The sequence below is a fragment of the Salvelinus namaycush genome, chromosome 5 (genome assembly GCF_016432855.1).
Source record: "Salvelinus namaycush isolate Seneca chromosome 5, SaNama_1.0, whole genome shotgun sequence".
Taxonomy (NCBI): domain Eukaryota; kingdom Metazoa; phylum Chordata; class Actinopteri; order Salmoniformes; family Salmonidae; genus Salvelinus; species Salvelinus namaycush.
The window spans coordinates 69,201,131-69,221,550 of NC_052311.1; the positions used below are offsets into that span (position 1 = coordinate 69,201,131).

At 41.6% G+C, this 20,420-nt stretch overlaps 1 protein-coding gene across 1 annotated transcript in view; it reads left to right on the plus strand.

Annotated features, from left to right (window-relative positions):
* LOC120048834 (focal adhesion kinase 1-like) overlaps window positions 1-20,420 on the plus strand; it is a 144,984-nt gene that overhangs the window by 82,000 nt on the left and 42,564 nt on the right. Inside the window, exons 9-15 of the mRNA XM_038995104.1 lie at window positions 1,654-1,794; window positions 2,052-2,129; window positions 2,283-2,390; window positions 3,309-3,426; window positions 5,119-5,161; window positions 5,877-5,938; window positions 16,776-16,832. Coding sequence (XP_038851032.1) covers window positions 1,654-1,794; window positions 2,052-2,129; window positions 2,283-2,390; window positions 3,309-3,426; window positions 5,119-5,161; window positions 5,877-5,938; window positions 16,776-16,832 — 607 coding nt within the window. The remainder of the gene's footprint in view (window positions 1-1,653; window positions 1,795-2,051; window positions 2,130-2,282; window positions 2,391-3,308; window positions 3,427-5,118; window positions 5,162-5,876; window positions 5,939-16,775; window positions 16,833-20,420) is intronic.

The following is a 20,420-nucleotide window of genomic DNA, read 5'->3' on the forward strand; positions in this document are numbered from 1 at the left end:
GTAGAAGTGGTAAGTAGCCCAGAAGTACTAGTACATGGTAAGTAGCCCAGAAGTACTAGTACATGGTAAGTAGCCCAGAAGTACTAGTAGCAGTACATTGCAGTAGTAAAAGTGAATGTTTTAGATAGGTAGGCCATGGGTTAACTATAGTAAGTGAGGTCGCTAATTTGGTTAGTTAGTTGTTATAGCGGGTTAGTTTAATGAGTTGGGGTGAGCTGTATGCCTCCCCCAGTGCTATAATTTGGTTAGTTAGTTGTTATAGCGGGTTAGTTTAATGAGTTGGGGTGAGCTGTATGCCTCCCCCAGTGCTATAATTTGGTTAGTTAGTTGTTATAGAGGGTTAGTTTAATGAGTTGGGGTGAGCTGTATGCCTCCCCCAGTGCTATAATTTGGTTAGTTAGTTGCTATAGCGGGTTAGTTTAATGAGTTGGGGTGAGCTGTATGCCTCCCCCAGTGCTATAATTTGGTTAGTTAGTTGTTATAGAGGGTTAGTTTAATGAGTTGGGGTGAGCTGTATGCCTCCCCCAGTGCTATAATTTGGTTGGTAGAATATATTTTGATTTCCGATTTAAATAGCAGAGAAGTAGACACATTTTTTATGTACGTTTTTGGGAAAGCGGTCAATTCTGAAAACAGACGTTTATATTAACAGTGTTGCACTTTTCATGTAGCTTAATTTGGGCCAGCTAAAAGCCTTACCACCGATCACGCAACATTATGGACTAAAAGTTCAAATCCTGTAGTTGCAGAATTATTTTTGCTTTGGCAATACTGGTCAAATGAAGATCCTACATCTGTATGTTTAAGACACAGCAACCGAGACTAACTGGTATCAGGCTTTGAATTATGAAACACCATGAATGATACCGAGACGCAACTGAAAATGGATGGTTCACTCAGTAGGCTTTGTACACTAATTGAGCAGACTGACAGAGATGAATTTGTTGTGTAGAGATGTGCACAGGAGAGCACTCATATAGGATCCCAGAACCCATCATGTGACTAATTACATTGATTGTTGTTATCCAATTAGGCGGTTCATAATTGATGCTCCTCCAAGTTAATATTTGCATAATTAGAACATCTTGTTTTTCCCCCCCATTTCAGATTCATGTAAATGCTTTCAAGGATCAAATGAGGTGTCATCATCCTAGAAAATCCAATTAGATTCAGCAATTTGTCTTTTCCACTTTTTGAATTTCAAAGCATAGATTTGTGATTTGTTTGGCATTTTTCTTTGGAATGCTTGTAATTATTGGGAGTGATGGGGGAGAGTGTGGCAGAGACAGATAGAGTTTCTGCTTTCACAGGATGCAGCTGATCTTATTGTCATGACTCCGTATTGGGCTGTGGTGTCAGAGGCTCCTGGTGTGGATGTGTCTATGAGTCATCTGATAGGATGCTGATGAATGACTCTTCTAAGGAATAATAATGCTTAGAGTTGACTTTATGTTGAGAGTCAATCCAAACACGTACTGTAATCATTTAGTTCTGTTGATGATTTTTTGATAATCACTATTTGTAGGTGTAGCCTTATAATTGATAAGGATGTTCACTTTTTCCTACCCTCAGTCTTTATTTGTTGTTAGTAACTTTCTTTTTACCAAGACATGTAGGAGTCCTTACCCTTTGTATCTCTCTCTACTCTCCAAGGCTAAACCACTAAGGAAACTGATCCAGCAGACCTTCAAACAATTTGCCAACCTAAACGATGAACAGAGCATTCACAAGTTCTTTGAGATCCTGTCTCCCATTTACAGATTCGACAAGGAATGTTTTAAATGTGCCCTTGGGGTAAGTAGGCTAGTGATAGACGTTTCACTATCCCACTGTGATAACGGTTGGCTGTCCTCAGGGAAACCCTGGCTGGCAGGGTTCCAGATAGGAAGAGCTCAGCTCAGTAGCCTTAAGGATGTGTTTCACAGTGACACCTGCTGGGCATGACAAACACTGTTTCTTTCATCTGTCTTTCTGTCTGTCTGTCCATCGCTCTCTCTCTCTCTCTGTCTGTCCTGCCTGTCTCTGTGTCCATCTCTCTGTTTGTCTTCTAGTCCAGTTGGATTATCTCTGTGGAGCTTGCCATTGGACCTGAGGAGGGCATCAGCTACCTGACAGACAAAGGATCAACTGTGAGTACTTCTGAGTTATCAAGGCTTTTCTTTATTCACCTTTTATTCACATTCTTCTGTACATTTTGTAGAATTGCATTTCCTACCCAATTCGAAGATGATAACCACCATGGATGTTTCATTCTGTGCTTTCTGTTCTGTCCGTGTGTTCAGCCGACACATCTGGCCAACTTCACCCAGGTACAGACCATCCAGTACTCCAGCACGGAGGACAAGGTGCGCCAGGGGATGCTGCTGCTCAATGTGTCTGGAGCCCCGGAGGTACTGTGTATGTGTGTGAGCGTGTATGAATTCAGTAACATGCCCTGCAGTGGCCTCAGTGAAGTTATTTCCAGCACTATAGCTGGTTGACAGATGAGGAACTCTGAGCAGTAAACACTTGATTGACCACTAAGGGATTCTCCAAGGGAAGAAGACGCACCCCTGATACTAGCAAAACATACTCCTCCCTGCATGGGTTCTTTGATGGACTGTGCGTGTGCGTGTGTGCGTGTGTGTGTGTGTGCGTGTGTGTGTGCGTGTGCGTGTGCGTGTGTGTGTGTGTGTGTGTGTGTGTGTTCGTCCTCTCACTTATCTCCTTTGATGTGCTGTGGTTTGTCCTAACTGGAGGTCTCAGATGGAGGAGGCAGCCCTGCTGATGAAGTCTCTTTGTTGCTTGTCTGACTGTCTGTCTAACTGTGTCTGACTCTGTCTGTCTGTCTAACTGTGTCTGACTCTGTCTGTCTGTCTGACTGTCTAACTGTGTCTGACTCTGTCTGTCTGTCTGTCTGACTGTCTAACTGTGTCTGTCTGTCTGTCTGTCTGTCTGTCTGTCTGTCTGTCTAACTGTGTCTGTCTGTCTGTCTGTCTGTCTGTCTGTCTGTCTGTCTGTCTGTCTGTCTGTCTGTCTGTCTGTCTGTCTGTCTGTCTGTCTGTTTAACTGTGTCTGACTCTGTCTGACTCTGTCTGACTCTGTCTGACTCTGTCTGTCTGTTTGACTGACTGTCTGACTCTGTCTGTCTGTTTGACTGACTGTCTGACTCTGTCTGTCTGTTTGACTGACTGTCTGACTCTGTCTGTCTGTCTGTCTGTCTGTCTGTCTGTCTGTCTGTCTGTCTGTCTGTCTGTTTAACTGTGTCTGACTCTGTATGTCTGTCTGTTTGACTGTCTGTCTGTCTGTGTATCTGTGTGTGTCTGCAGCCTCTGACGGTGACCACAGCGTCTCTGAACACGGCAGAGAACATGGCTGACCTGATAGACGGATACTGTCGCCTGGTCAACGGAGTCTCCCAGTCCTTCATCGTCCGCGTTCAAAAGGGTACGCTAACACTGCTGCTGACACCTTTACACTGAGTGGAGGGGTTTTACACACACCCACAATAATAACAGGATCTGGATAATAACAAGGCCGACTCAGAGAAAGAGGGAACGTCTGAAAAACAGTGAGCAGACATTGAACTTCCACTACATAGAGGAAAAGGGCAGACTGACAGCCCTGCTGTGTTGTGTACTGTGGACAATGGACTTGACTGTGTTAGAGCAGCGGTGGAAAGAGCTGCAGACTCCACTGCACTGAGGCTGGATTGTAGGCTCACAGATTGATAGATGCAATAGGATTTATTTGACCTTTGTCTATACAGGTATGTCCATGAAGAACACATTCTTATTTACAATGACGACCTGTCAAACACATCAATACTTAACAAAAATCAATTACACAATACACATCTATATACACATCAATTACACAATACACATCTATATACACATCAATTACACAATACACATCTATATACACATCAATTACACAACACACATCTATATACACATAAATTACACAATACACATCTATATTCACATCGTTTACCAAATACTCATCGATATACACATCAATTACACAATACACATCGATATACACATCAATTACACAATACACATCGATATACACATCAATTACACAATACACATCGATATACACATCAATTACACAATACACATTTATATACACATCAATTACTCAATACACGTCTATATTCACATCAATTACACAATACACGAAAAGCAAACCCAAAACCCAAAAGGTAAAACATAATCATATGAAACAAACACATTCTTCAGTAAGTGAGCCCACATTCATCCACGACTTCATAAGTTTTGTAACCGGTTTTCATTTGCGATTCTAGATGTGGTATTAATGTTGTAATTGGCATAATGTTTTTCCAGTGAGTCAGCCCAGTAGTAAACACATGGCTTTATGAGAGGCAGTTACAGAGCTGTTGAGGGACTCTGCCATTCCATTTCTACAGTCATTTGGAAAGCTGAACACAACAAATCAAATTGCCCGGAAACAGCTTTCACTACCATTCATTTCACTCAATGAATTCTGTCTTTTTAAAACATGAATGACTTCACACAGGAGAAAGAAGTATCCATTCAAGGCATAGGCTTTTAGGGGCTCTTCTCTGCTTTAGGCTCATAAATGAAAGAATGTTACATATTTGATGTCTCATATTATGAAATGATATTACTAATGATGAATGTGTCAGTGTGGGCTTTAGAATGGATCCTGTTGATGGACTGTAACTCTACTGCTAACCCTACGTCTAACTGATGGACTGTAACTCTACTGCTAACCCTACATCTAACTGATGGACTGTAACTCTACTGCTAACCCTACATCTAACTGATGGACTGTAACTCTACTGCTAACCCTACATCTAACTGATGGACTGTAACTGTACTGCTAACCCTACATCTAACTGATGGACTGTAACTCTACTGCTAACCCTACATCTAACTGATGGACTGTAACTCTACTGCTAACCCTACATCTAACTGATGGACTGTAACTCTACTGCTAACCCTACATCTAACTGATGGACTGTAACTCTACTGCTAACCCTACATCTAACTGATGGACTGTAACTCTACTGCTAACCCTACATCTAACTGATGGACTGTAACTCTACTGCTAACCCTACATCTAACTGCCTCTAACAATCACCAACAGAGGGAGAGAGAGCGCTACCTTCCATCCCAAAGTCCACCCCAAAGTAAGTACATGTCTCTCTCTACTCTCTATCCTCTATCTCTCTCTCCTATCTCTTCTCTCTCTCTCCCATCTCTTCTCTCTCTCTCCCATCTCTTCTCTCTCTCTCCCATCTCTTCTCTCTCTCCCATCTCTTCTCTCTCTCTCCTATCTCTTCTCTCTCTCTCTCTCCTATCTCTTCTCTCTCTCTCTCCTATCTCTTCTCTCTCTCTCTCCTATCTCTTCTCTCTCTCTCCTATCTCTTCTCTCTCTCTCCTATTTCTATCTCTCCTCATCTCTCCCATTTCTATCTCTCCTATTTCTATCTCTCATCTGGAATGTTTCTTCCAGGCAGCATATCAGGTTTCAGTCAGGTGCTCTGAAAACCAACACAAGCCTTGCTCCCCTCCTACTGCTTCTTTTTGGCAGAATCATGAGGAATTTCTCTGACCCTGTTTAGAGTTCCTGTCTCCGTCCCCGGCCCTCTGACCCCCCAACCCCCTTTAACCATATCCTCTTGGATGTGCTGACGGGCCTACTTATCGGGATCCCCCCTGCAGCACCCCTGCCAAACATGCCCTGCCAGTGAATGGAATGGTCCTGGAACTGTCTATAACAGAGCCCAGTCATAGTGTCACAGTGTGGACAGGCCAGTCTGTCTTTCTGTTCTGGTGACTGGAGAAACAATCCTTTCACAGGGAAATGTACAGCATTCATCTGTTCAAACCTTTATTCCACAGAGTCTCCAACCATGAGAAGCGTCTGGATGGGGGGGTCCGGACAAGGGTTGCATGTGTCTCAGGTAGGACCTTCTCACTCTCTCTCTTTTCACGTCTCCTGGGTTTAGTGTCAGATGAGGTTTGGGGTCAGATGAGGTTTGGTATTGTACTGGGACTGTGAAGCTGTTGATACGTTGTCTTGTTGGGCTTTGCCATGATAACAAAACAGTTATCCACACAGAAGCCTTTACTGAAATCACTATCTGCCATGTTAACTATCCCATAATTCACTGGTTTATTAGTGCATGCAGTGGTGACAGACAGGATGCAGAGATGATTGACAGCCCATCAGTCAGCTAGATGTCTGACATGTACTTTGACATGAGCTCTCTGATGCTCCGGTGGAGTTGAGCACATAGTATGAGTAGAATAGTGAAAGTAGATATTGCTCCCTCTTCCTACACAATGTTCACCACATCCTAGTGGGCTGTTGAAGCACCATACGGCACCATAAGCTAGCTACATGACATGTTATAGTCTTCTGGTCCTATCTGGCGATGCCTAGTCCCAAATGGGACCCTATCCCCTTTATAGGGCACTATTTTTTACCAGGGCCCATAGGGATCCGGTCAAACGTAGTGCACTATATACAGTAGGGGATAGTGTGTCATTTAGACCCATCCCTAGTCATTGTCCCGTTAGAGTGCCCTGCTGGGGACACAGCTCTATGACTGCTGCACCACAACAGAACTACCTGAGGAGGTTTTTCTATCCTTGTTGAAGGTTTACTGTCACACGTGTGAAGGAAAGCACGTAAACTGCAGACAACACGGTGTGTACCAAACATATCACAACAGCAGAGCTTGTACATTGGTTTAGAAACAAGACGTTTTTTTAGACGTGACCCCATCCACCAATCACGTTTGAGGCAGACCAGAGAACATTGCTGAATTGTCTTTTTGTTGTTGTGTAAGGGCATAACATAGAAGAGTGATGTGGTTTGTTGTTGTGTAAGGACATAACATAGAAGAGTGATGTGGTTTGTTGTTGTGTAAGGACATAACATAGAAGAGTGATGTGGTTTGTTGTTGTGTAAGGACATAACATAGAAGAGTGATGTGTTGTTGTGTAAGGGCATAACATAGAAGAGTGATGTGTTGTTGTGTAAGGGCATAACATAGAAGAGTGATGTGGTTTGTTGTTGTGTAAGGGCATAACATAGAAGAGTGATGTGGTTTGTTGTTGTGTAAGGACATAACATAGAAGAGTGATGTGTTGTTGTGTAAGGACATAACATAGAAGAGTGATGTGTTGTTGTGTAAGGGCATAACATAGAAGAGTGATGTGGTTTGTTGTTGTGTAAGGACATAACATAGAAGAGTGATGTGGTTTGTTGTTGTGTAAGGACATAACATAGAAGAGTGATGTGTTGTTGTGTAAGGGCATAACATAGAAGAGTGATGTGTTGTTGTGTAAGGGCATAACATAGAAGAGTGATGTGGTTTGTTGTTGTGTAAGGGCATAACATAGAAGAGTGATGTGGTTTGTTGTTGTGTAAGGACATAACATAGAAGAGTGATGTGGTTTGTTGTTGTGTAAGGACATAACATAGAAGAGTGATGTGGTTTGTTGTTGTGTAAGGACATAACATAGAAGAGTGATGTGGTTTGTTGTTGTGTAAGGACATAACATAGAAGAGTGATGTGTTGTTGTGTAAGGACATAACATAGAAGAGTGATGTGGTTTGTTGTTGTGTAAGGACATAACATAGAAGAGTGATGTGGTTTGTTGTTGTGTAAGGACATAACATAGAAGAGTGATGTGGTTTGTTGTTGTGTAAGGGCATAACATAGAAGAGTGATGTGTTGTTGTGTAAGGGCATAACATAGAAGAGTGATGTGGTTTGTTGTTGTGTAAGGGCATAACATAGAAGAGTGATGTGTTGTTGTGTAAGGACATAACATAGAAGAGTGATATGGTTTGTTGTTGTGTAAGGACATAACATAGAAGAGTGATGTGGTTTGTTGTTGTGTAAGGACATAACATAGAAGAGTGATGTGTTGTTGTGTAAGGACATAACATAGAAGAGTGATATGGTTTGTTGTTGTGTAAGGACATAACATAGAAGAGTGATGTGGTTTGTTGTTGTGTAAGGGCATAACATAGAAGAGTGATGTGGTTTGTTGTTGTGTAAGGACATAACATAGAAGAGTGATGTGGTTTGTTGTTGTGTAAGGACATAACATAGAAGAGTGATGTGGTTTGTTGTTGTGTAAGGACATAACATAGAAGAGTGATGTGTTGTTGTGTAAGGACATAACATAGAAGAGTGATGTGTTGTTGTGTAAGGACATAACATAGAAGAGTGATGTGGTTTGTTGTTGTGTAAGGACATAACATAGAAGAGTGATGTGGTTTGTTGTTGTGTAAGGGCATAACATAGAAGAGTGATGTGGTTTGTTGTTGTGTAAGGGCATAACATAGAAGAGTGATGTGGTTTGTTGTTGTGTAAGGACATAACATAGAAGAGTGATGTGGTTTGTTGTTGTGTAAGGACATAACATAGAAGAGTGATGTGGTTTGTTGTTGTGTAAGGACATAACATAGAAGAGTGATGTGGTTTGTTGTTGTGTAAGGACATAACATAGAAGAGTGATGTGGTTTGTTGTTGTGTAAGGGCATAACATAGAAGAGTGATGTGTCGTTGTGTAAGGACATAACATAGAAGAGTGATGTGTTGTTGTGTAAGGACATAACATAGAAGAGTGATGTGGTGTGTTGTTGTGTAAGGGCATAACATAGAAGAGTGATGTGGTGTGTTGTTGTGTAAGGACATAACATAGAAGAGTGATGTGGTGTGTTGTTGTGTAAGGACATAACATAGAAGAGTGATGTGGTTTGTTGTTGTGTAAGGACATAACATAGAAGAGTGATGTGGTGTGTTGTTGTGTAAGGACATAACATGGAAGAGTGATGTGGTTTGTTGTTGTGTAAGGACATAACATAGAAGAGTGATGTGGTTTGTTGTTGTGTAAGGGCATAACATAGAAGAGTGATGTGGTTTGTTGTTGTGTAAGGACATAACATAGAAGAGTGATGTGGTTTGTTGTTGTGTAAGGGCATAACATAGAAGAGTGATGTGGTTTGTTGTTGTGTAAGGGCATAACATAGAAGAGTGATGTGGTTTGTTGTTGTGTAAGGACATAACATAGAAGAGTGATGTGGTTTGTTGTTGTGTAAGGGCATAACATAGAAGAGTGATGTGGTTTGTTGTTGTGTAAGGACATAACATAGAAGAGTGATGTGGTTTGTTGGTTATCTAGCTGATATACTGGTGCAGTCTGGCTTAGATTTAGGTTCACATTTAATTTATTGGCACCTGTAAAACATCACTATGAATCAACCATCAGTCTGTTATCAGGCGGCTCTGTAAAACATCACTATGAATCAACCATCAGTCTGTTATCAGGCGGCTCTGTAAAACATCACTATGAATCAACCATCAGTCTGTTATCAGACGGCTCTGTAAAACATCACTATGAATCAACCATCAGTCTGTTATCAGGCGGCTCTGTAAAACATCACTATGAATCAACCATCAGTCTGTTATCAGACGGCTCTGTAAAACATCACTATGAATCAACCATCAGTCTGTTATCAGGCGGCTCTGTAAAACATCACTATGAATCAACCATCAGTCTGTTATCAGGCGGCTCTGTAAAACATCACTATGAATCAACCATCAGTCTGTTATCAGACGGCTCTGTAAAACATCACTATGAATCAACCATCAGTCTGTTATCAGGCGGCTCTGTAAAACATCACTATGAATCAACCATCAGTCTGTTATCAGACGGCTCTGTAAAACATCACTATGAATCAACCATCAGTCTGTTATCAGGCGGCTCTGTAAAACATCACTATGAATCAACCATCAGTCTGTTATCAGGCGGCTCTGTAAAACATCACTATGAATCAACCATCAGTCTGTTATCAGACGGCTCTGTAAAACATCACTATGAATCAACCATCAGTCTGTTATCAGACGGCTCTGTAAAACATCACTATGAATCAACCATCAGTCTGTTATCAGACGGCTCTGTAAAACATCACTATGAATCAACCATCAGTCTGTTATCAGGCGGCTCTGTAAAACATCACTATGAATCAACCATCAGTCTGTTATCAGACGGCTCTGTAAAACATCACTATGAATCAACCATCAGTCTGTTATCAGACGGCTCTGTAAAACATCACTATGAATCAACCATCAGTCTGTTATCAGGCGGCTCTGTAAAACATCACTATGAATCAACCATCAGTCTGTTATCAGACGGCTCTGTAAAACATCACTATGAATCAACCATCAGTCTGTTATCAGACGGCTCTGTAAAACATCACTATGAATCAACCATCAGTCTGTTATCAGACGGCTCTGTAAAACATCACTATGAATCAACCATCAGTCTGTTATCAGGCGGCTCTGTAAAACATCACTATGAATCAACCATCAGTCTGTTATCAGACGGCTCTGTAAAACATCACTATGAATCAACCATCAGTCTGTTATCAGACGGCTCTGTAAAACATCACTATGAATCAACCATCAGTCTGTTATCAGGCGGCTCTGTAAAACATCACTATGAATCAACCATCAGTCTGTTATCAGACGGCTCTGTAAAACATCACTATGAATCAACCATCAGTCTGTTATCAGGCGGCTCTGTAAAACATCACTATGAATCAACCATCAGTCTGTTATCAGGCGGCTCTGTAAAACATCACTATGAATCAACCATCAGTCTGTTATCAGACGGCTCTGTAAAACATCACTATGAATCAACCATCAGTCTGTTATCAGGCGGCTCTGTAAAACATCACTATGAATCAACCATCAGTCTGTTATCAGACGGCTCTGTAAAACATCACTATGAATCAACCATCAGTCTGTTATCAGACGGCTCTGTAAAACATCACTATGAATCAACCATCAGTCTGTTATCAGACGGCTCTGTAAAACATCACTATGAATCAACCATCAGTCTGTTATCAGACGGCTCTGTAAAACATCACTATGAATCAACCATCAGTCTGTTATCAGGCGGCTCTGTAAAACATCACTATGAATCAACCATCAGTCTGTTATCAGGCGGCTCTGTAAAACATCACTATGAATCAACCATCAGTCTGTTATCAGACGGCTCTGTAAAACATCACTATGAATCAACCATCAGTCTGTTATCAGGCGGCTCTGTAAAACATCACTATGAATCAACCATCAGTCTGTTATCAGGCGGCTCTGTAAAACATCACTATGAATCAACCATCAGTCTGTTATCAGGCGGCTCTGTAAAACATCACTATGAATCAACCATCAGTCTGTTATCAGGCGGCTCTGTAAAACATCACTATGAATCAACCATCAGTCTGTTATCAGACGGCTCTGTAAAACATCACTATGAATCAACCATCAGTCTGTTATCAGACGGCTCTGTAAAACATCACTATGAATCAACCATCAGTCTGTTATCAGACGGCTCTGTAAAACATCACTATGAATCAACCATCAGTCTGTTATCAGACGGCTCTGTAAAACATCACTATGAATCAACCATCAGTCTGTTATCAGGCGGCTCTGTAAAACATCACTATGAATCAACCATCAGTCTGTTATCAGACGGCTCTGTAAAACATCACTATGAATCAACCATCAGTCTGTTATCAGGCGGCTCTGTAAAACATCACTATGAATCAACCATCAGTCTGTTATCAGGCGGCTCTGTAAAACATCACTATGAATCAACCATCAGTCTGTTATCAGACGGCTCTGTAAAACATCACTATGAATCAACCATCAGTCTGTTATCAGGCGGCTCTGTAAAACATCACTATGAATCAACCATCAGTCTGTTATCAGACGGCTCTGTAAAACATCACTATGAATCAACCATCAGTCTGTTATCAGGCGGCTCTGTAAAACATCACTATGAATCAACCATCAGTCTGTTATCAGACGGCTCTGTAAAACATCACTATGAATCAACCATCAGTCTGTTATCAGACGGCTCTGTAAAACATCACTATGAATCAACCATCAGTCTGTTATCAGACGGCTCTGTAAAACATCACTATGAATCAACCATCAGTCTGTTATCAGACGGCTCTGTAAAACATCACTATGAATCAACCATCAGTCTGTTATCAGACGGCTCTGTAAAACATCACTATGAATCAACCATCAGTCTGTTATCAGGCGGCTCTGTAAAACATCACTATGAATCAACCATCAGTCTGTTATCAGACGGCTCTGTAAAACATCACTATGAATCAACCATCAGTCTGTTATCAGACGGCTCTGTAAAACATCACTATGAATCAACCATCAGTCTGTTATCAGGCGGCTCTGTAAAACATCACTATGAATCAACCATCAGTCTGTTATCAGACGGCTCTGTAAAACATCACTATGAATCAACCATCAGTCTGTTATCAGACGGCTCTGTAAAACATCACTATGAATCAACCATCAGTCTGTTATCAGGCGGCTCTGTAAAACATCACTATGAATCAACCATCAGTCTGTTATCAGGCGGCTCTGTAAAACATCACTATGAATCAACCATCAGTCTGTTATCAGACGGCTCTGTAAAACATCACTATGAATCAACCATCAGTCTGTTATCAGACGGCTCTGTAAAACATCACTATGAATCAACCATCAGTCTGTTATCAGGCGGCTCTGTAAAACATCACTATGAATCAACCATCAGTCTGTTATCAGACGGCTCTGTAAAACATCACTATGAATCAACCATCAGTCTGTTATCAGACGGCTCTGTAAAACATCACTATGAATCAACCATCAGTCTGTTATCAGACGGCTCTGTAAAACATCACTATGAATCAACCATCAGTCTGTTATCAGACGGCTCTGTAAAACATCACTATGAATCAACCATCAGTCTGTTATCAGACGGCTCTGTAAAACATCACTATGAATCAACCATCAGTCTGTTATCAGACGGCTCTGTAAAACATCACTATGAATCAACCATCAGTCTGTTATCAGACGGCTCTGTAAAACATCACTATGAATCAACCATCAGTCTGTTATCAGACGGCTCTGTAAAACATCACTATGAATCAACCATCAGTCTGTTATCAGGCGGCTCTGTAAAACATCACTATGAATCAACCATCAGTCTGTTATCAGACGGCTCTGTAAAACATCACTATGAATCAACCATCAGTCTGTTATCAGACGGCTCTGTAAAACATCACTATGAATCAACCATCAGTCTGTTATCAGACGGCTCTGTAAAACATCACTATGAATCAACCATCAGTCTGTTATCAGGCGGCTCTGTAAAACATCACTATGAATCAACCATCAGTCTGTTATCAGGCGGCTCTGTAAAACATCACTATGAATCAACCATCAGTCTGTTATCAGACGGCTCTGTAAAACATCACTATGAATCAACCATCAGTCTGTTATCAGACGGCTCTGTAAAACATCACTATGAATCAACCATCAGTCTGTTATCAGACGGCTCTGTAAAACATCACTATGAATCAACCATCAGTCTGTTATCAGGCGGCTCTGTAAAACATCACTATGAATCAACCATCAGTCTGTTATCAGGCAGCTCTGTAAAACATCACTATGAATCAACCATCAGTCTGTTATCAGACGGCTCTGTAAAACATCACTATGAATCAACCATCAGTCTGTTATCAGACGGCTCTGTAAAACATCACTATGAATCAACCATCAGTCTGTTATCAGGCGGCTCTGTAAAACATCACTATGAATCAACCATCAGTCTGTTATCAGGCGGCTCTGTAAAACATCACTATGAATCAACCATCAGGACCAGACCAGGCCAATGGCACAAATTACACCCAAGGTTACATTTCACCAGCCAGCCAAGTACTGTCTGGTTCTGGCAATACATCCTCACCCCACAGCACCTCATCTATCAACTTAACACTGTGTCAGTGGGCACAGGCCTGTGTGTGTGTGTGGACGTGTTTAACTATATAACTAATAGTAAACAAACAAACATTTGAACAACTGGGGGCATTTTGTTAGTCTTGACAAGGTCAAATGCTATTTCTAGGAGGTTTAGGGTTAAGATTAGTGTTAGAATTACGTTAAGGGTAGGAGCTAGGGTTAAGGTTAGGTTTTTGGGTTAAGGTACGGATTATTATAATTATTATTATATCTTTTTTTACCTTTATTTAACTAGGCAAGTCAGTTAAGAACAAATTCTTATTTACAGTGACGGCCTACCGGGGAACAGTGGATTAACTGCCTTGTTCAGGGGCAGAACAACAGATTTTTACCTTGTCAGCTCAGGGATTCGATCCAGCAACCTTTCGGTTACTAGTCCAACGCTCTAACCACTAGGCTACCTGCCACCCCAGGGGTTAGGGTTAGGGGTTAGGGAAAATAGGATTTTGAATGGTACTGAAATGTGTGTCCCCACAAGGTTACTGTGTGTGTGTGTGTGTGTGTGTGTGTGTGTGTGTGTGTGTGTGTGTGTGTCCTCTCCTTTCTATCTCTCCAGTTTAAATGTCACAGAGCTCTTCCCCCAGTCTCTGGCCCGCATCACAGTAGAATGTTAATGACTACTGGGTGAGTGTCAAATAAAGAGCTGATTGAGAGGGTGGGTGGAGCAGGGTGGAGCAGGGGACAGACAGGCCTGTGTGCATATGGTCCTATTGACACAGCGCACTCAGAACGAATAGAGAGATGCTTGTGTGAAACTCAAGTCCCCCCATATGATCATGATGGTACTGGGGAGAAGTCTTGTTGTGGCACCCTATTCCCTATATAATGGCACCCTATTCCCTATATAGTGCACTACTTTGGACACTGGTTGAAAGTAGTGCACTACATAGGGAATAAGGTTCTGAAGACCCATGCTAGATATGCTCAGGCATCACTGTAGTTGAATGTATTGTCATGTTGTATAACTCTTATTCTCTGTCATTACCTTGTCATTATAACACGATAAGGTTGTGCAGGGTTCAGTTGATATAGTTCTGATGCAGAATGTTCAGATGAACGTTGGCACCGTGTCTTACAAGTGTTTGTTTTCCTCTCTTCTCTGACTGGTCATGGACTTTGTATGAACCTGATAAAATGAAGTCTCTCTGCAGACTTTGTATGACCCTGATAAAATGAAGTCTCTCTGCAGACTTTGTATGACCCTGATAAAATGAAATCTCTCTGCAGACTTTGTATGACCCTGATGAAATGAAATCTCTCTGCAGACTTTGTATGACCCTGATAAAATGAAGTCTCTCTGCAGACTTTGTATGACCCTGATGAAATGAAATCTCTCTGCAGACTTTGTATGACCCTGATAAAATGAAGTCTCTCTGCAGACTTTGTATGACCCTGATGAAATGAAATCTCTCTGCAGACTTTGTATGACCCTGATGAAATGAAATCTCTCTGCAGACTTTGTATGACCCTGATGAAATGAAGTCTCTCTGCAGACTTTGTATGACCCTGATGAAATGAAATATCTCTGCAGACTTTGTATGACCCTGATAAAATGAAATATCTCTGCAGACTTTGTATGACCCTGATAAAATGAAATATCTCTGCAGACTTTGTATGACCCTGATAAAATGAAATCTCTCTGCAGACTTTGTATGACCCTGATGAAATGAAATCTCTCTGCAGACTTTGTATGACCCTGATAAAATGAAATCTCTCTGCAGACTTTGTATGACCCTGATAAAATGAAATCTCTCTGCAGAAGATGAAACAAAATAATTCAACTCCGCACAAAAACTGCACCAGGACTTCCATTCCAATGTTGTTCAACAAACTGAGATGCTCTCTGAAGTTACATTTAGAAGTTACACTTCCCCTAAACCTTTTGTTTCTCTGTCATCTGCTTGTGTGAGTGTGTGTGTGTGTGTGTGTGTGTGTGTGTGTGTGTGTGTGTGTGTGTGTGTGTGTGTGTGTGTGGTGTGTGAGTGTGACCTACTTACAGTGAGGTGTCTCTTTGACCTGGGTATGTTACTCACTTGGCAGCCTCTTACTATCAACACCCTTATCAACGTCTGGGGGAATCCCCTGAGAGTTAGTAAGAAGTGGCTGCAACTTGGTTTTGACCTTTAAACTCGTTATTTTGCTGTCAACTTTCTCTAAGAGGGCCAGTAAACATGCCCTAATCTGTGTTTTTTGCCTCTCTCTCTCTCTCTCTCTCTCTCTGACCTGTGCATGCTACCTACGTGGATTTGCAGGGGATTTAAGTGGGGACGGTAAAGTTCAACGCTATCATAGCATTTCACAGCTTTTTAACACTAGTCATTTGACTTATCAGCAGCTTTTTTTCTTTATCTCAGGCTGCAAAAAGCAGGGCTGTCTCAACATTCCTCTCTGCGTTATTTTTTCCAGGAAACTTTTGCTTCTTCCTTAAAATCACAGCAGTCAGGATAGACAGGCTCACCCAATGACTCTGGAGTTACACATGACTCAATCTGTTTTTCCTGAAGAAGTTTCTCTGGGGGGAAAAACTCCTCCTCATCCCTCCTCCCCTCCTCCCCTCACTCAAATACCACTGCTGCTATTGGAGCACAGCTCAGACCTGAGGAACATGGTGGGAGAACGCACAGGGAGGCACATCACAGAGCTGGGCTGTTTGTCATATGTGTGGAGGGGGGTTGTTGTTAAGGGTTAACAACTTTGAAATGGTGGGGTTTTGGTAAAGGTACTTTATTGTACTAAAGGTAAGTTAAGTACAAGTCTAGAGGTAGTTAAACAAATTAACGCCTAGCCTAACTCTTGTCTGTCATGTTGGGCTATCCTGCTTCGAGTCAGAATGCTGCTGTTCATTATCCTCACCTCTCTCTATCTCTCCTCTCTCACTGTGTGTCGCTCTCTTTTTTCCCCAGAGACAGACGACTATGCGGAGATCATAGATGATGAGGATACCTACACCATGCCCTCCAGTGAGTACCGTAGCATCTGTCACACAGGGAGTAAGTAAGGGATCATGTGCTGAGGAGGATGGAGGGAGGCAGAGACAGGCAGCTGTGCTGGGTTTTAGAGAGGCTCAGTGGTGAGCTGCAGACCAGATGTTCTCTCCAGACCCCGTGGGCCTTTGATCGTGGTCTCTAGTGTACAGCTTTAACCCAGTTTGGAGAAGTGTGCCCCACTTTCTGATTGGCTGTTGTTACCACATTCTGCCTTCCTGGGGTCATTGAGACTGGAGTTCTCTGAAAGCACCAAAGCTACAGGGGTCAAGTTGGTGTTAGGCGTCTTTCAGGTCTTCATTTTTTATTTTTCGAGTTCAGTTTTTTGCTACTACATTTGTAGCAGTTTATTTAGATTGTTCTTCACTTAACTAGTATTCAAGAGGCAATAATGTTTCTCAATTATTTTATGTTCTTCTTTAATGTAACTATTACTGTTGATAGAGAGTAGTTCACAAATAGCTAGAATCATATTTACACGGGGAATACCCAACACAGAGTGCATGAGGTGGATCTGTCAGTAGTAGAATGAGCTGGCTGTGACTGTGTCTTCTGCTGCTTATTCAAACAGTTTCCTCTCAACATTTCATTTTTCATGACATATCTGTCCTTTGTCCTACACTCTTAGGAAAAAAAAGGTGCTACAGTTGAAGTTGGAAGTTTACATACACTTAGGTTGGAGTCATTAAAACTCGTTTTTCAACCACTCCACACATTTCTTGTTAACAAACTATAGTTTTGGCAAGTCGGTTAGGACATCTACTTTGTGCATGAGACATGTAATTTTTCCAACAATTGTTTACAGACAGATTATTTCACTTATAATTCACTGTATCACAATTCTAGTGGGTCAGAAGTTTACATACACTAAGTTGACTGTGCCTTTAAACAGCTTGAAACATTTCAGACAATGAAGTCATGGCTTTAGAAGCTTCTGATAGGCTAATTGACATCATTTGAGTCAATTGGAGGTGTACCTGTGGATGTATTTCAAGGCCTACCTTCAAACTCAGTGCCTCTTTGCTTGACATCATGGGAAAATCAAAAGAAATCAGCCAAGACCTCAGAAAAACAATTGTAGACATCCACAAGTCTGGTTCATCCTTGGGAGCAATTTCCAAACGCCTGAAGGTACCACTTTCATCTGTACAAACAATAGTACACAAGTATAAACACCATGGGACCACTCAGTCGTCATACCGCTCAGGAAGGAGACGCGTTCTGTCTCCTAGAGATGAACGTACTTCGGTGCGAAAAGTGCAAATCAATCCCAGACCAACAGCAAAGGACCCTGTGAAGATGCTGGAGGAAACAGATACAAAAGTATCTCTATCCACAGTGAAACGAGTCCTATATCGACATAACCTGAAAGGCCACTCAGCAAGGAAGGAGCCACTGCTCCAAAACCGCCATAAAAAAGCCAGACTTTTGTTTGCAACTGCAAATGGGGACAAAGATCATACTTTTTGGAGAAATGTCCCCTGGTTTGATGAAACAAAAATAGAACTGTTTGGCCATAATGACCATCGTTATGTTTGGAGGAAAAAGGGGTAAGCTTGCAAGCCGAAGAACACCATCCCAACCGTGAAGCACGGGGGTGGAAGCATCATGTTGTGGGGGTGCTTTTCTGCAGGAGGGACTGGTGCACTTCACAAAATAGATAGAATCATGAGGAAGGAACATCATGTGGATATATTGAAGCAACATCTCAAGACATCAGTCAGGAAGTTAAAGCTTGGTTGCAAATGGGTCTTCCAAATGGACAATGACCCCAAGCATACTTCCAAAGTTGTGGCAAAATGGCTTAAGGACAACAAAGTCAAGGTATTGGAGTGGGCATCACAAAGCCCTGACCTTAGTCCTATAGAAAATTTGTGGGCAGAACTGAAAAAGCGTGTGCGAACAAGTAGGCCTACAAACCTGACTCAGTTACACCAGCTCTGTTAGGAGGAATGGGCCAAAATTCACCCAACTTATTGTGGGAAGCTAGTGGAAGGCTACCCAAAACGTTTGACCCAAGTTAAACAATTTAATGGCAATGCTACCAAATACTAATTGAGTGCATGTAAACTTCTGACCCACTGGGAATGTGATGAAAGAAATAAAAGTTGAAATAAATCATTCTCTCTACTATTATTCTGACATTTCACATTCTTAAAATAAAGTGGTTATCCTAACTGACCAAAGACAGGGAATTTTTACTAGGATTAAATGTCAGGAATTTTTACAAACTGAGTTTAAATGTGTTTGGCTAAGGTGTATGTAAACTTCCGACATCATCTGTATGTAGAACCTAAAATGGTTCTTTGGCTGTCCCCATAGGAGAACCATAGGAAAACCCTATGAATAACCCTAGGTTCTACCTGGAACCCCAAAAAGTGTTCTGCCTGGAACCAAAAAGGTTTCTCCTATGGGGACAGCTGAAGAACCCTTTTGGAAATCTTTTTTCTAAGATTGTCCTCCACACGACTCCATAGTTTACTTTATATCATAACAGTGGAGAAGTATTTAACATAGCCTGAAACGCTAGCCGTTTATATTATGTGTACACACACACACACCCAGCTAGCAACAGAGGCTGCTGACAAATGGCAGTGTAGTCCAAGAGTATTAATCTCCCTGCAGTTCGTTTGCACTGACTGTCTTCTACATGCAACAAATGTCGCTCCCCTTTGCCAGAAAAGCACTCTTAGTTAGTCATGTGTTTCTCCAAACCAGGGACAAGGGAAGAGGGAGGGACCTTTCGTACAGGTTAAACCATTGTAAAAGTATGTTCCTCCAATGTTGATGTGCCTCTAAAAGATTTCTCCTCACATGAACTGCCCTGCAGAATACTATGGACTAGAGGAAGGTAATGGTGTGCGTCTCAGCCCTGTACTTGAGGATTGCCTTTTGGTTGTATTGTGGTTGTCAGACCAGGGTCAACCATATATGTCAAATACTTTCAAATACTTGAGATACACCTGATTTAGTGTGCAATTGACCCAATGGAGTGGTCGCACAAGGCCAATCAATATCCATGCTAAATCAAGTATTTGAAAGTATTTACCATTTGACCCAGGTCTACCTATGGTTTGACTTGTGTGATGGTGTTTCTGTGATTTTGTTTCATTTTGCCAAAATAGCAGTACATGTAGTGTTTTGATTGATGTATTGATTGTTGGTGAACAGACACTGTCCAGCCCAGAGAAAGATAAATAGTGCAGCCAGGCTGTATTATTGACCCGTTATGGATGGAAGGGATCACAGCCACTAATCAGACACAGTACTGCTCCAGCATGGCCCCTCACTGGCCCTCCACAATACGTGCAACGTTAAGAAGAAAACAAAGATAATTTGACACCATCATACTGTTTAATAATGTTTTACATTTCAAGGGTAAAATATGATTATGGCTTGGCATGTCTGGTGAAACTTTTTGCATGGTGATTTAATATTGACAATATGATTGTATTTATTCAACAAATCAGCCATTGCATGCAAATCCATGGACAGCCTTGGCAGTCCTGATTTGAATGGAATTGCATGATTGCATGTTGTACTGTGATCTTCAGTGATCAGATA